The sequence below is a fragment of the Esox lucius genome, chromosome 18 (assembly GCF_011004845.1).
Source record: "Esox lucius isolate fEsoLuc1 chromosome 18, fEsoLuc1.pri, whole genome shotgun sequence".
Classification (NCBI taxonomy): Eukaryota; Metazoa; Chordata; class Actinopteri; order Esociformes; family Esocidae; genus Esox; species Esox lucius.
Window position 1 is genome coordinate 3690001 of NC_047586.1, and position 14190 is coordinate 3704190.

General features: G+C 46.8%; 1 protein-coding gene across 6 annotated transcripts in view; it reads left to right on the forward strand.

Annotated features, from left to right (window-relative positions):
• Window positions 1–13294, forward strand: part of LOC105024893 (putative homeodomain transcription factor 2) — a 49072-nt gene extending 35778 nt beyond the window's left edge. For 2 of the 6 annotated variants that reach the window (XM_010895173.5, XM_010895174.5), the window contains 14 exons: window positions 1334–1492; window positions 1963–2137; window positions 3710–3880; window positions 5653–5875; window positions 6554–6730; window positions 7119–7343; window positions 8127–8267; window positions 8725–8997; window positions 9194–9325; window positions 9542–9628; window positions 9950–10105; window positions 10283–10378; window positions 10573–10698; window positions 11233–13294. In XM_010895173.5, the coding sequence (XP_010893475.2) occupies window positions 1334–1492; window positions 1963–2137; window positions 3710–3880; window positions 5653–5875; window positions 6554–6730; window positions 7119–7343; window positions 8127–8267; window positions 8725–8997; window positions 9194–9325; window positions 9542–9628; window positions 9950–10105; window positions 10283–10378; window positions 10573–10698; window positions 11233–11253 (2162 nt within the window). In that variant the 3' untranslated portion in view covers window positions 11254–13294. The other 4 variants (XM_010895175.5, XM_010895177.5, XM_010895176.5 and 1 more) reach the window with 3 other exon arrangements.
• Window positions 13295–14190: the final 896 nt, after the last annotated feature.

Genomic DNA, 14190 nt, shown 5'->3' on the forward strand with positions numbered 1-14190 from the left:
AGATGTCTGCCTGGTACAGCTGGATGCGTTAGATACAGGACAGTCTTGCGTGCCGCCTCAGAGGTCACAACCTGGTTTTACTGTTAGACAACACATTAGCTGATGTAACGTCATCAGGCTCTCAAAGTGTCTGTGTCGTGCCACGCCTAGCATTTGTGTCCAGGCTGGGTCTGTCTCGGTGGGCTGACGCTCTTATTCGCCGGGACTGTCGGTCTGCTCGTGCCCGATGCCCACTAGCTCTCTGTAACCACGCCAGCCATGTTGGAATCTGCCTGTACCCTGAACCTGTCACTCACCCCCATCTCACTCACCCGCTCTCTAACCCCCCCACCCCGTTGAATTATTCAATCCGTCACATGGGACCCGTCTTCGTTTAGTTTTCCCCTCATTGCTTTTTCATGCCCGCGGGCCAGGCAGCGCCGGGAGGGATGTTGCCATAGCGGGGTGCAGTTTCACATCCGTGACCCCGCGACGGTACGTCTCGGCGTCTCCCGGTCACCTGGCTGTCAACGCACCCCCCCACCCCGCGGGGGGTGTTAGTGGAATGAGCCGAGTCACGGAGATGCCCCTGTCAGACATTTGTCAGTTCATGTGAAGTTTTTCTGTTGGGTCATTGTGATGTAATTATTCAGAGTCAAACGAATTATTTGGTAAAGATCCAGTTCAATGATAGCCGTAATAGGGCATTTGGTAGGTGTAAAGATGGGTTTCTGGGGTTACGATCAATCAATCAAATTTGTTTATAAAGCCCTGTTTACATCAGCACTTTTACAGAGACACCCGGCCTTAAACCCCAAGGAGCAAACATCAGTAGTGTTGGATTTCAGTGGCTAGGAAAAACTCCCTATGAAGGCCGAAATTTAGGAAGAAACCTAGAGAGGAACCAGGCTCAGAGGGGTGACCAGTCCTCTTCTGGCTGTGCCGGGTGAACATATTAAGAGTACAAATAGTAATAATTGATAAATGCATGTGGGCTGAGTCCAGAGTCTATTTAAACCTAGTCCAGGTCAGCAGCATGACCAGATGGACAAGGACAGGGACAACACGGGGGAGGGGGATTAGGTTATAGTAAATAGGATTAGGTAAAGATACATTTCTATGGGGAATAAATGTTTTGTTTTACATTAAATTATTTTAGCAGAGTGTTATCTGTAATAACTTACAATGGTGATTACACACATTCACTCTTGGTTTTGTCCTGGGCCTCCATTGGACGAACTGACAACCCTGCCTTTGCAAGCACCTTTCTCTGCCAACGTCACCACACAGGACCAGTTGGAGTCCCCCATTTGTATAGCCATGGTTTGATGTGTGTGTGTGTGTGTGTGTCAAGGTTCTGCATTTGCCAAGGCGAAGCCGGAGTCTCCCTGGACGTCTCTGACCAGGAAGGGCCTGGTCAGGGTGGTGTTCTTCCCCTTCTTCTTCCGGTGGTGGATCCAGGTCACCTCCAGGGCCATCTTCCTGCTCCTTCTCTGCCTCTACCTGCTGCAAGGTAGCTGCATGAACACAGACTCTATTTGCATAACACCAATGTGACCGGTTTAGTGTCACGCCGATGTGACCGGTTTTCTGCTCAGGCAGTGTTCAATGTTTTTTTGGTACATGACTGCCAGAAGGGTGGCGGTGTGTATGTGTGTGGAGAAAGGCCTATATACACACTTCACCTAACACACAGGTCTTCAACCCTTTCCTGGGGACCCCCCAGCCATCTCACAGTTTTTGCCCTGAAATAACTCACCTGATTCGACAGTTAAGGGCTTGTTAATTAGTTAAAAAGTTGATTCAGGTGTGCTAGCTCTGGGATACATCAACTAGATGGAATGGCTGGGGGGGTCCCCAGGAGAGGGCTGAAGACCTATGACCTAATGTTTACCAACGCTTCTCCATCGCTCTCCCCCGTTTCTCTGGCTCTGTATCCTCTGTCTCCCTCCCCCCCTCCTCCCCCCATCCTCCGCACTCCAGTGGCTGCAGCGGCGTTGTTCTTCACCATCCCCGGCCCCCACGGTATCCCCACTACTGAGGTGTTTGGGGCTACCTGGCTGATGCTGCTACTGGGCACGGTGCACTGCCAGATCGTCTCCACGCGAACCCCCAAACCCAGCGGCAGCCCCGGCGGCAGCTCGGGCAAGAGAAGAAGGTGGGGAGACGGGCCCGGGGTAGCGGGGTGGGGTGGGGGGACGTAGCAGGGTGGGGTGGGGAGACGTAGCAGGGTGGGGGTAGAGGGATGTAGCGGGGGTGGAGGGATGTAGCGGACTGGGGGTGGGGGTTGGTGGAGGGATGTAGCGGACTGGTGGTGGAGGGATGTAGCGGACTGGTGGTGGAGGGATGTAGCGGACTGGTGGTGGAGGGATGTAGCGGACTGGGGGTGGGGATGGAGGGATGTAGCGGACTGGTGGTGGGGAGGGAGGGATGTAGCGGACTGGGGGTGGGGAGGGAGGGATGTAGCGGACTGCGGGTGGGGGTGGAGGGATGTAGCAGGGTGGGGAGGTTATGAGCTGGACAGTGCATCCATACCTCTGTGTTGTTTGGCTTTTGTCTGCTGTTCTTTCTGCTAAAACATCTCACCTGCACACTTGGCATCAGTCAGGATCGTCTCTGTGTGACCAACTGTTCAGGCTCCGTCAGTGGGGGAAGGATGGGGTGTGGGGTGACGGGGAGGTTTGGCGGCCCCCCCTCTCTCTTCTAAACCTGGGAACGCCTAGAATTAGCTCCTAGAATTTTTCCTCCGTACTTCCTTCTCTGGCAGACCACCGGGCAGACAGCCTGACATTGTGTTCCTGGTAAAGATTATTTTCATACCTCCTTATCGTGGTTAGCTGTTATGTAATTTACCTTTATTTAACCAGGAAATGACCCTTGAGGTTTTAAACCTCTTGTGAGGGGGACCTTGCAAGACAACAGGTTGGTGTGAAACGATGTGATTCTGAGTTATTTCGAGTTTGTCCTCTTTGGGTCAATAGTTGACTGGTTAATATTTAAATGGATCTGTTCTGTAAGAGTCAGGAAACATGCAGACAGAATGTCCTAACAGTTTGCTTTGAGCAGCTATTGTCTGTAATCCAAAACGTGACTGTTGACTTTCACCAGGTAAGACTGTTGTTACATCGGTCAAACCCAGCCCAGTTAATGCTGGCGTAGACGCAACACTCAAACAGGACCCCTTTTCACTTTGTAAGGACTTTGAATGTCTTATCCCACTTTAATCCAATATGAATCCTACTTCCAGTTGCCGTCTATCAGCAGAGTCCCGTCCTCTGAGGAGCATCAATAGGACAGTTGGACAGTGTTTTCCTTTAGATCACAACTGCTAGCTCCTAACCATATCTGGTGTGGGGACACGCATTGCTTTCATCGAATCAACTGCTTTCATTATTTAACTTTTTTTTTTACTTCCATCTTGTCCTTTTCCTTCAGTGAAAAAATTATGAAAAGGCTGTTATTTCAACCACTACATTTAATTTATTCATTCAGTCAGTCACAACAGCTCTGATTTTAGGTTGAGCCCCAAATGGCACCCGGTTGTTCTCAATGTGCACCTCTTTTGAGCGGAGCCCCCCCCCCCCCCCCCCCCCACACACACACACAGGGCCCGACTTCAAAACCAAGTGCACCAAACGGGAAACAGGGCACCATTTGGGACACGACACCTTTGCCCGGACCCACCTCTCTAAGCACTCTGCACTTTCTCGTTGATCTTTCCCGGCTGAAGGCGGTTGAGGAAGGCAGCTAACTTGGAGGTGCATAGGGAAGGAGACGGCTCTAGCAGTACTGATAACACACAGGAGGGGGCGCCAAACTCCCACGGTATCGCCACCGGTTCGCCGTACAGCCTCGGCATCGCTCTCTTCCGAGATTTCTGGCATGATATCTGTAAAGCGGGGTGTGTATTTTTCCCTCTACAAGGTCACTCGGTGACCCTCTGTCTCTCTCTGTCTCCCTCTGCTGGAAGGAAGCTGCAACATCACTCGGGCTCCCACTCAGATTATGACAAAATCAGACACGTGTTGTTACTTATTATGATCATTCAGGAAATTATTGGGGCATAGATGCGCCTGTGTCTGGTTCTTCAAAACGGTCCTATCGTTCTGTGATAAAGACGACTCTGGCCGGGTGAAGTTATAGTAGGGGTGCTGTTGCTGCAGGACAGGCACACAGAGCACAGTACCCTGAAAGTATTCAGACCCTTCTCCCTTTATTACAGGTAAATGATTACATTTCTTTTGTTTGCCTTCAGTCTACACTCAATACCCCATTATGACAAAGCGGAAACGTGCATATTTTTATTATTTGTGCCAATTCATTTAATATGAAAAAAACTCATTGTATATCATATATAGATGCATTCAGACTGTTTATTCAGTACTTTGTAAACCTCAGTGATCATCTTCGAGTCTGCTTGTTTATGCCTCTACCTGCTTTACACACCTGTATTTGGGCAGTTTCTCCCGTTATTCCTTGTTGATCCTTTCAAGCTCTGTCATATTGGATGGGGAACATCAGTGAATGGGTGACATTCCGGTTCCCCCAAAGATGTACAGTTGGGTTCACGTCCGGGCTTAAACTGGGCCACTGGAACGTTCACAGACAGTCCCGAAGCCACTTCAGTGTTGTGTTGTCTATGTCAGGTCAATGTAGTTCTGAGAGATGAATCGTCGTCCCAGTCTATGCCTCAAGAGACTCTGAGACACAATTCTGTCTTGGAGGTCATGGCTTGGTTTTTGCTGTGACATACACTCTGAAGTGTGGGTCCTTAAATAGACCAGAGGACTTCCATCAAGTTCTAGAGACTTCTGAGGGATGATCCATGGAAACAGGAAGCATCGGAGGCAAAGGGACTGAATACTTATTTCATTAGATTGTTTTTGAAATTCCAACTGTTTTGTCAAAACATTTCAGAAAATTTCAACAACAAAAAAATCTGCGTTGTCATTATGGGGTACCGTGTGGAGACTAATGGCAATAATTGATTTTGAATCATTTATAAATTAAGTCCATAACACAATGTGGAGAAATTGTAATTGTAAATATCTTAAAGCCTTTCAATGTGCATTGAATTATTTGCTTCTTCCTCGGGTAGTATCAAAGTTTGACGAAGGAGATCTTTGAAAAGGTCTGTCTTTGGACAGGTCTGTCTTTCGATCTTGGAGTTATTTTTTTTCTGAGTGTGGAAAGAGGGATGTTGCAGCTTAGTATAAGTTTCCTGTTTATTCTTTTATTATTCAAGCTACAGCCAACAGAATCATTGAGCAAAAGATTAAAAAAAACGAAACATTCCAGAAACACCAATTAACAATTAATGGCTTTATAGTTCATTGAAAATTTTTTGAAAATGTGAAAATCTTGAAAATGAAACATAAAGAAATGTCCCCTTTGGCCCAAGCATCTAATTGGCACTGTCAGGCATCCCAGTCCCAAGTCAAATTCCAATGTTCATCTTGTTAGAAGTGTCACATCCCATGAAGATCACCACAGCTGTAGGCTTCTCTCATCCAACTGCTTCAGTCGGTACCGACCCAATTGATCGACCCGTCGATTCAGTTTGGATTTCTGCATGCCAGATCAACTGGGAGCGTTTGCCCGTCGCCCCTCTACCACCTCCCCCCTTTTAACACCCCCCCCCCCACTTCACCCATCCTCCACCTCCCTCCTCAGGTCTAAGAAGTCCAAGCTGTCCATAGATAAGTCCACGGAGACAGACAACGGCTATGTGTCTCTGGACGGGAGGGTGACCAGTAAGAGCAGCGAGGAGGGGCTGCAGATCCACGCTGCGGGACCCCACCACTGTGACCTCCTGCTGAGGTCGGACGAGACGTGCTGGACGGGACTCCCGCCTCGCAGCGCCCTGCTGTTGCCCCCTGTCAGCAAGATAAACAAGGTAGCTTCTGGGAAATGTGTGGGATTGCAATTGATTTCCATTAGGAGTTCCATCTTTTTAACCCCTCACCCTAGCCTGAACCCTAACCCCTGAAACCCCATTATATTACCCTAAACCCAATCCTAAACTATTTTACCTAACCCTAACCCTCAATAACCTTTATGCCTGACTAACTCCTAAATCTAACCCTTAATGCATAAACTTAACACAAATTCTAACCCTATAATGAACCTTTACACCTGGGGTGTCCAAACCATTCCACAGAGGGCCGTGTGTCTGCAGGTTTTGGGTTTTTCCTATAAATTGGTACCCAGTTCACACCTAAACAACCAGGTGGGGGTAGAAACAAACCAATTAGTAACCTAATTAGTCAATCAAGTACAAGGAGAGAGAGCGAAGACCTGCAGACACACAGCCCTCCGTGGAATAGTTTGGAGACCCCTGCCCTGGAGAGACGAAGTTGCTGGTTAAAGTGAGGACCAGCCAAATGTCCCAAACCTTGTTTTACTAATGTACAAACTGTAACACGAGATACACACAAAAACCTTGCCTCGCAACATGTTGTTCCTATATTGACTGGACTCTCTAAAAGTGGTCCTAACCAAGTGGATACACTGCAGGTCACAGGTCAGGTCTCCGTTGTCAAAGCTTTCACCTCCCCGTCTTGTCCTCCACCAGGAGATCCAGAGTCGCGGCGTGGGCGTGGAGAAGATGTCCGACGAGGCGTCCAGCGAGGAGGACGCTGAGGGGTCTTATTCCGCCATACGGAGGGGAGTGGAGCGAGTTGGCAGCGAATGCACGTTACGCCATCGGAGGACACACCTCTACAACAAACATTATGCCCCCAATACCGAGGTTGGTTCACACACACACACACACACACACACACACACACACACACCTACACACACACCCACACACCCACCTACACACCCACACACACACACACCTACACACACACCTTCACACACACACACACACACACACAGGTTTTTACAGCTACCCTCATGGGGACCAGAAAATAGAAATTGCATGCTCCCTTGCCCTAATCTTAACCCCTAAACCTAACCTTAACCTCACTGGGACCGGCAAAAGGTCCCAATGAGTCAAATTTTTTCTGGTTTTACTATACTCATGGGGACGTTTGGTCCCCATGAGTTCAGTAAGACCTAACCACACACACACACACACACACACACACACCAACACAGACGCACACTCACCAGTTCCCCCTCCTCTCCAGGAGGCTCCCAAGTCGGGCACCAGCTGCAGTTCCCGGTGCTCCAGTCTGCGGACCCAGGACTCGGAGAGCACCAGGCACGAGTCCGAGACCGAGGACCTGCTGTGGGAGGACTTCCTGCACTGTGCCGAGTGTCATTCCTCCTGCACCAGCGAGACCGACGGCGAGGGCGGAACCGCAGTCTGTCCTGCTGCTAAGAAGGAGTACCGGGATGACCCCTTTCACCAGGTAGTTTAAGGGTCAGGGGTTATAGTTCACAGGCTAGGGGGGAGAGAGTCGGTGCAACTGTTTGTCCAGCTAGAAGGGTTTATAGGTCATTAAATCAGGTGACTGTAGTTATTGTGTTGATGTAGTTGTGTTCTCTACAGGGTTATTGACAGTAGTTATTGTGTTGATGTAGTTGTGTCCTCTACAGGGTTATTGACAGTAGTTATTGTGTTGATGTAGTTGTGTCCTCTACAGGGTTATTGACAGTAGTTATTGTGTTGATGTAGTTGTGTCCTCTACAGGGTTATTGACAGTAGTTATTGTGTTGATGTAGTTGTGTCCTCTACAGGGTTATTGACAGTAGTTATTGTGTTGATGTAGTTGTGTCCTCTACAGGGTTATTGACAGTAGTTATTGTGTTGATGTAGTTGTGTCCTCTACAGGGTTATTGACAGTAGTTATTGTGTTGATGTAGTTGTGTCCTCTACAGGGTTATTGACAGTAGTTATTGTGTTGATGTAGTTGTGTTCTCTACAGGGTTATTGACAGTAGTTATTGTGTTGATGTAGTTGTGTTCTCTACAGGGTTATTGACAGTAGTTATTGTGTTGATGTAGTTGTGTTCTCTACAGGGTTATTGACAGTAGTTATTGTGTTGATGTAGTTGTGTCCTCTACAGGGTTATTGACAGTAGTTATTGTGTTGATGTAGTTGTGTCCTCTACAGGGTTATTGACAGTAGTTATTGTGTTGATGTAGTTGTGTCCTCTACAGGGTTATTGACAGTAGTTATTGTGTTGATGTAGTTGTGTCCTCTACAGGGTCATTCTTGGCTACACAGCTCCAACCCAGGTCTGGAGCGGGTCAGTGCCATTGTCTGGGAGGGGAATGACTGTAAGAAGGCTGACATGTCGGTCCTGGAAATCAGTGGGATGATAATGAACAAGGTGAGTCATCAAATCAGACAGTATTTATCGAAGACATACATCAAATACTAAATAAATACTAAATAAACATAAAGGCATTTTTTTAAATTCTTTGTAAATATTTAATCAACGTACGCTATTGTTTAAAAATGTCTTGAGGTAAATCTTGAAAATGTCAATAGTTTTGGTTCTGACCTTTAGAATTACTGAAGTGGTTGTGGGTTAGGGAACGACTGTGGATTCCATCTTGTATTATTCCGGCACTGTGTAAGCCAGGGGCCCCAACCCGGTCCTGGCTGTCGTCCGCGGGGTTCAGTGGTGTACAGGAGTGATGATAGGACTACTTCACATTCACCTTTGTTAGACCAATACAATGGTAAACCATACTGATTTTTTTACAAACCCTGTCTCTCATTTCTCCCTCCGCCTCCCCCCTCCCTTCCCCTGACCCCCCCCCCCCCCCCCCTCCCTTCCTCAGGTGAACTTGTACACCCCAGGTATTGGCTACCAAATCTTTGGTAACCTGGTGTCCGTGACTCTGGGCCTGACACCCTTCGCCTACAGGCTGTCTCAGTACAAAGACCTCGACCAGCTGACGCAGCTGTCGGCCAATGAGCTCATCTCGGTGGCATTCGGCTCCTCCTCGGATGTCATGGTGATCGTCATGGTAACGCTAAGCTTCATGGTCCGTGTGTGTCTCATCTGGCTCTTCTTCTTCCTGCTCAGCGTGGCTGAGAGGACGTACAAACAGGTCAGTGTACCAACAGGTTTTTCACCCTGCTGGGCTGGGATTTAATCTAGGAACCTGTAGGTTAACGGTTAATGGCGTATGCCTTTATGAGGGTACCTACCGTTTAGTTCCAAGGACTCGCCATGTTGAGAGAGAACTGAATCAAACAGCAAATTCTGTAGAAAAATAACTGCATTCCACGTGTCTGCTTTGACAGAGGCTGCTGTTCGCCAAGTTATTTGGTCACCTGACTTCAGCTCGGCGAGCCAGGAAGTCAGAGGTGCCCCACTTCCGTCTGAAAAAAGTCCAAAATATAAAGATGTGGCTCTCGCTGCGCTCCTATCTCAAGGTACGGACCGTGTTGGTCCATCCCTACTAAATCAGCTGCCCTCAGTGCTGCGTATTTTCCTTGGCAGTGTTCTGGAAAAGGGTTTAACATTCCCAGGATTTTCCAGAAATCCAAGTTGAAGGATTCCAGGAATCATGGATGGAATTTGAAGGGAATTTAAGCCCGAGAACATTGTTGGCTTTGACTGTGGTTGACGATGCCTCTACTGTGTTGCAGAGACGTGGACCTCAGCGCTCCGTGGATGTCATTGTGTCCTCGGCCTTTCTTCTCACACTCTCAGTGGTTTTCATTTGTTGCGCACAGGTCAGTGTGTGTCACTGGACGTCAGCCTTCATAGAAATAATTCAGCCTCCTTTTGTTGGGATTTGAGCCTGATGCTATGCTGCTTAATAATGGGATTTGAACCTAGTATTCCATGCTGTTATGATGCTTTATAATGGGACACTTTTTTTTTTATGGAGAATAACAACAAAGAAATGACAATGTGGACTGCGTAGACTGTACACTGCCAGTGTGGACTGACCACCAGTGTGGACTGACCACCAGTGTAGACTGACCACCAGTGTAGACTGACCACCAGGTAGACTGACCACCTCGCTCTTTTCCCTGACCTCCTCTCTCCAGTTACTCCACGTCCACGAGACCTTCCTTGACTGCCACTACAACTGGGAGCTGGTGATCTGGTGCTCCTCCCTGTCCCTGTTCCTTCTCCGCTTCGTCACCCTGGGCTCAGAGACCAGCAAGAAATACAGCAACACCTCCCTCTTACTCACAGAACAAGTAGGCTGCACATGTGAACACACACACTCCCACACAGAGGTGTTTGAATTCTGGTCGAGGCATGATGACAGTGCCCAGGCAGTTAGTTGCACCCTGCGACTGGGTTTTGAACACCTGGCCGATAACAGGACAGGATGAAGCTTCAGTTGTGTTGACTGGGGCTGGTCTTTCCACCAGATCAATCTGTACCTGAAGATGGAGAAGAAGCCCAACAAAAAGGAGGAGCTGACATTGGTCAACAATGTCCTGAAGCTTGCCACCAAACTGCTGAAGGTACGGCTAGCTTGTTTTTCTGCGTCACTTTTTACCTGCCGGTCTGTGTCAGTCTTTCTCGAGTCTGTCTGTGTCTGTCTGTGTCAGACCCCCCCCCCCCCCCCCCCCCCCCCCCCCCCACACACACACACTGTTTAACCTGATCTGGCTCCTTTCTGTTCTTCGCTAATCATCGCCCACTCTACCTCCTTCAGGAGTTGGATGCTCCGTTCAGGCTTTATGGTCTGACCATGAACCCCCTCCTCTACAACATCACCCAGGTGGTCATCCTGTCTGCTGTGTCTGGAGTAATCAGTGATCTGCTGGGCTTCAACCTGAAGGTGAGAGGGGACTGTGTGGACCTTAACCCAGTCAGTGTTAACACAATCAATACAGTCTCACCCAGACGTCCTACCGACACAACTGAACTCTACTGACTGTCAGTCAGCTAGGCAGCTAGGCACCCCCTCTCTTATGTTAATTGGTGGGTTTTTGGCAGTTGTTTTTTTGTTTATCCGGTATCAAATATGGTGGCCTGGTGAATAAAACCCTGCTCTAGTATTTTTCTGATTCAGTGTTATACCCAAATTAACCTCTTTTAATTATGAAATAGGTTATGTATTACAAAGATTTCCACGGTATTGAGTCACACCAACGATTGGAAGTAACTGCCGGGAAGACAAATATTCTCCGCTTTCAGCAGACGCCAGGTTCATTGGGGCCAGGGGCTAGCGTTGTCATAGCAGATTGAATGAATTAACATAGGCAACCCAGATGTGCTAGAAAGGTCAATCTCAGTACCGCGCCCTGTTTGAAATGAAGTCTGTCTATGTATCAGCATGAAGAAATAATTGAACACACCTTCCCATCCTCAGCTCTGGAAGATCAAATCATGACAGTAAGCTGAATGGATACGACTGGCTCTCTGGATGGTGATATATTCTCCGGCCACATGGGGGCACTGTCGTCTTCTATTGCTGTCTGATGGTGGGCTTCTCTGTTTCCATGGACTGACTGACAAACAGCCCTGTTCTCTCAGACTTACCAGTGCTCGCTCATTTCACTTGTGCAATTCAAGATATATTTATTTTACCCTTTCAGTGTTTTTTTTTTTTTTTCTCTTTGTATTTTGTTTTAGAAAAAAAAAATATGTTTAAAAAAAAATAAGTATTATTTTAAGCTATACAGGTTTCTGTGTTCTCAGTGGGACCGCTTGGGAAATAGCAAGACAACTCAGTCAACAGAAAAACTGTACAAAAACAAGGTTGATGTTACAGCACTTCAGTGCATGTGTGTGTGTTTTTGTGTGTGTACGTGTGTGTGTGTGTGTGTTATGTATGGCATGTATAGACTAGTATATAGGTACCACGCACCCACATTACAGTGCAGCTCTGTGGTCATACGGCCACAACAACACAAGACACAGACGGTCGTTTCACTGTGAGAACTGCTGCGAGGAGTTGTTTCAAATCATGGACTGGTTATAATGAAAACCTTTTTGTTTTTTTTATTTACGGACCTACGTACACACAACTGTTTTCACTTTCTTGTAGCCTCCATCTGTTTTTGTTTTTTTCCGTTTGCCGTTGCCCTTGACGACGACCACAGCACACCAAAGTTGTGAATGAGAAAACTACGTTACATACAGATTAGCCTGCGTGGCAGCTATGATACATAAATAAATTATAGCTTGCTAAGATAGATTTTACGTTTCCCTCAGAAGTCCTCTGTGACAGTTGTGCTGGCTGGGCCGGCGTCAGACAAACCCAAACCCTGCCCTCAGCAGGTTTTCTCGGGGGACAGAACCGGGTCGGCTGTGCGTTCTGTACCCACCTCGTTAGGTCACTCCGACACAGGCTAATGCACAACCAGGATCGTTCTCAGCGTTGAGCGGGGAGATCTGCCCTGCCACCGCCAACGGCCTGGGACCGACAACTGCTATCAGACAATAATGCGTAAACGATGTTACTCTCGGGGCGGGACTGTGCGGTACTCTCGGACCTGTTTTCTACACCAGATGTTGAGGGATAATGTATGCAGTCTGGCTGAACGTTACTGTAATAGTCATTTCTGTACACGAAAATCGGTAAGGCGTGGCTCAGTGGTCAGCACAGCCCAGTTGAGATGTTTCTTTTACATCCTCTTGGTATAGTATTCTCTGTTGTGTGGCTTTTTCACAGCACATTTGTGTTCTATTAGTGGTTCTGTCAATGATTGGACTGAGTGGCGGGCATCTTGAGGTTTGGACAGACCAGAAGGTCCTCAAACCAGTTGATGTTGACAGTCAATGTTGGCCGCTAAAGCTTTGAATGCCTGACAATGTGCACTTTAAAGAAGTTTAAAGAAGAAAAGGAAAATGTTACGTTTTGATGTCAAACAAGTTATTGTTGTTAAGAATTAAGAGCCTTTTTTACTTTTGTTGTGTGGCTGTCTGCGTGACAATGACCAAAGTGCATTTTATTTGCTAGAAAAGAATGTATTATAGCACAAAATAACTGTTTTGGTTTCAAATAATTGAAAATGCTTTAAGCAAAAAGTGTGTTGATGTAGCTTTTTCTTTGGCATTGTGCTTTGTTCCTTTTTTATTTAAAAATATAGATGGTCAGTCATGATTTGTATTTGCGAGAGAAAAGAAACAATTTGCTGTGTTAAAAGGAAACACTTGAGACTGAAAATGTAGTAAATTACTCTGAAAGTGTCCAATTTGGCACACCATTCCCTAGTGTACACTACCCCTGTACAGAGCCCGGATTGAAAGTAGTGTACCATGTGGGAATGGGTTGCCAATCCAGACGTACCCTTGTTTGCATTGAAATTCCCTCTTCAGCGGTCTGCATATTTATGTTAAAGAAAAAATGACAACTTTTTGTGAGCTGTTCTGTTTTATCAATTCTAGATTTTTATATGGAAAATTAAAAAATTGACACCAATAGGTCACTCTGGGTCCAGTCCTGTTTTCTACGCATTACATTTTACGTTTTCCCAGCATATATGGGAGCAAAACACAATCGTTTCACTACATGCCAGTCTATCATCTCCGTCTGTTTACCAAATGGTACACTATTGCCTGTGTAATGCTCTACTGTTGACTGACCCAAAGGCCAGTTCTGGGCATACTTTTGATTTGGGGGCCCAACGGTCGGGCCTTATGAGACCTCTAATGTAAAAAAAAAAAATGCTTCGGGGCTCCCAAAAGGCTTGGGGCACCCCTGGCTGCGGTAACATAGGCAGCCCGGTTCTTCTAATTGGCCAATCTGATCAGCTGTGTGAAAGATCGGATCTGATGCGTATACCCTGAGAAACATGAGCCTGGGAGCTCAAAGGGATGTTGTCATCTGAAGTACTTCAACACACAAAGTGTTGGTTCTCTCAGACATGCATAGCCAAAATAATTCCAGCTGGGTTCAGGTCATGGTTGGGGTTGATGATTAATTAGCTATGACAGAAATGGTCCCCACCAGAAATTGTTTGATATCCCGTGATGTTGAGAATAGTGTGCCATTTGAGATGCATAATTCATTATTTACAAATCACTTTAAATATATTTCATACTGTACATTTCTACATACATCACCCCTCATAAGACCAATTTATACCTGCCCCTAACATGAAGCCTTGGTCCACATTCTGATTGTGCTCACATTAGACTGTTATGGGCAAAAGACGCATTGCGATCTGACAGCGATCAGATCTTGTAAGTGTAAAGAGACAAATATCAGAATAAGGAAGAAATATGCATTTTGGAGGCAGGTATAAACAGGGCTTTAGATACTGGGTCAGATACAATTATTCTATTTCTTGATTGCAACTGAAATAAACCTATATAAATTAAG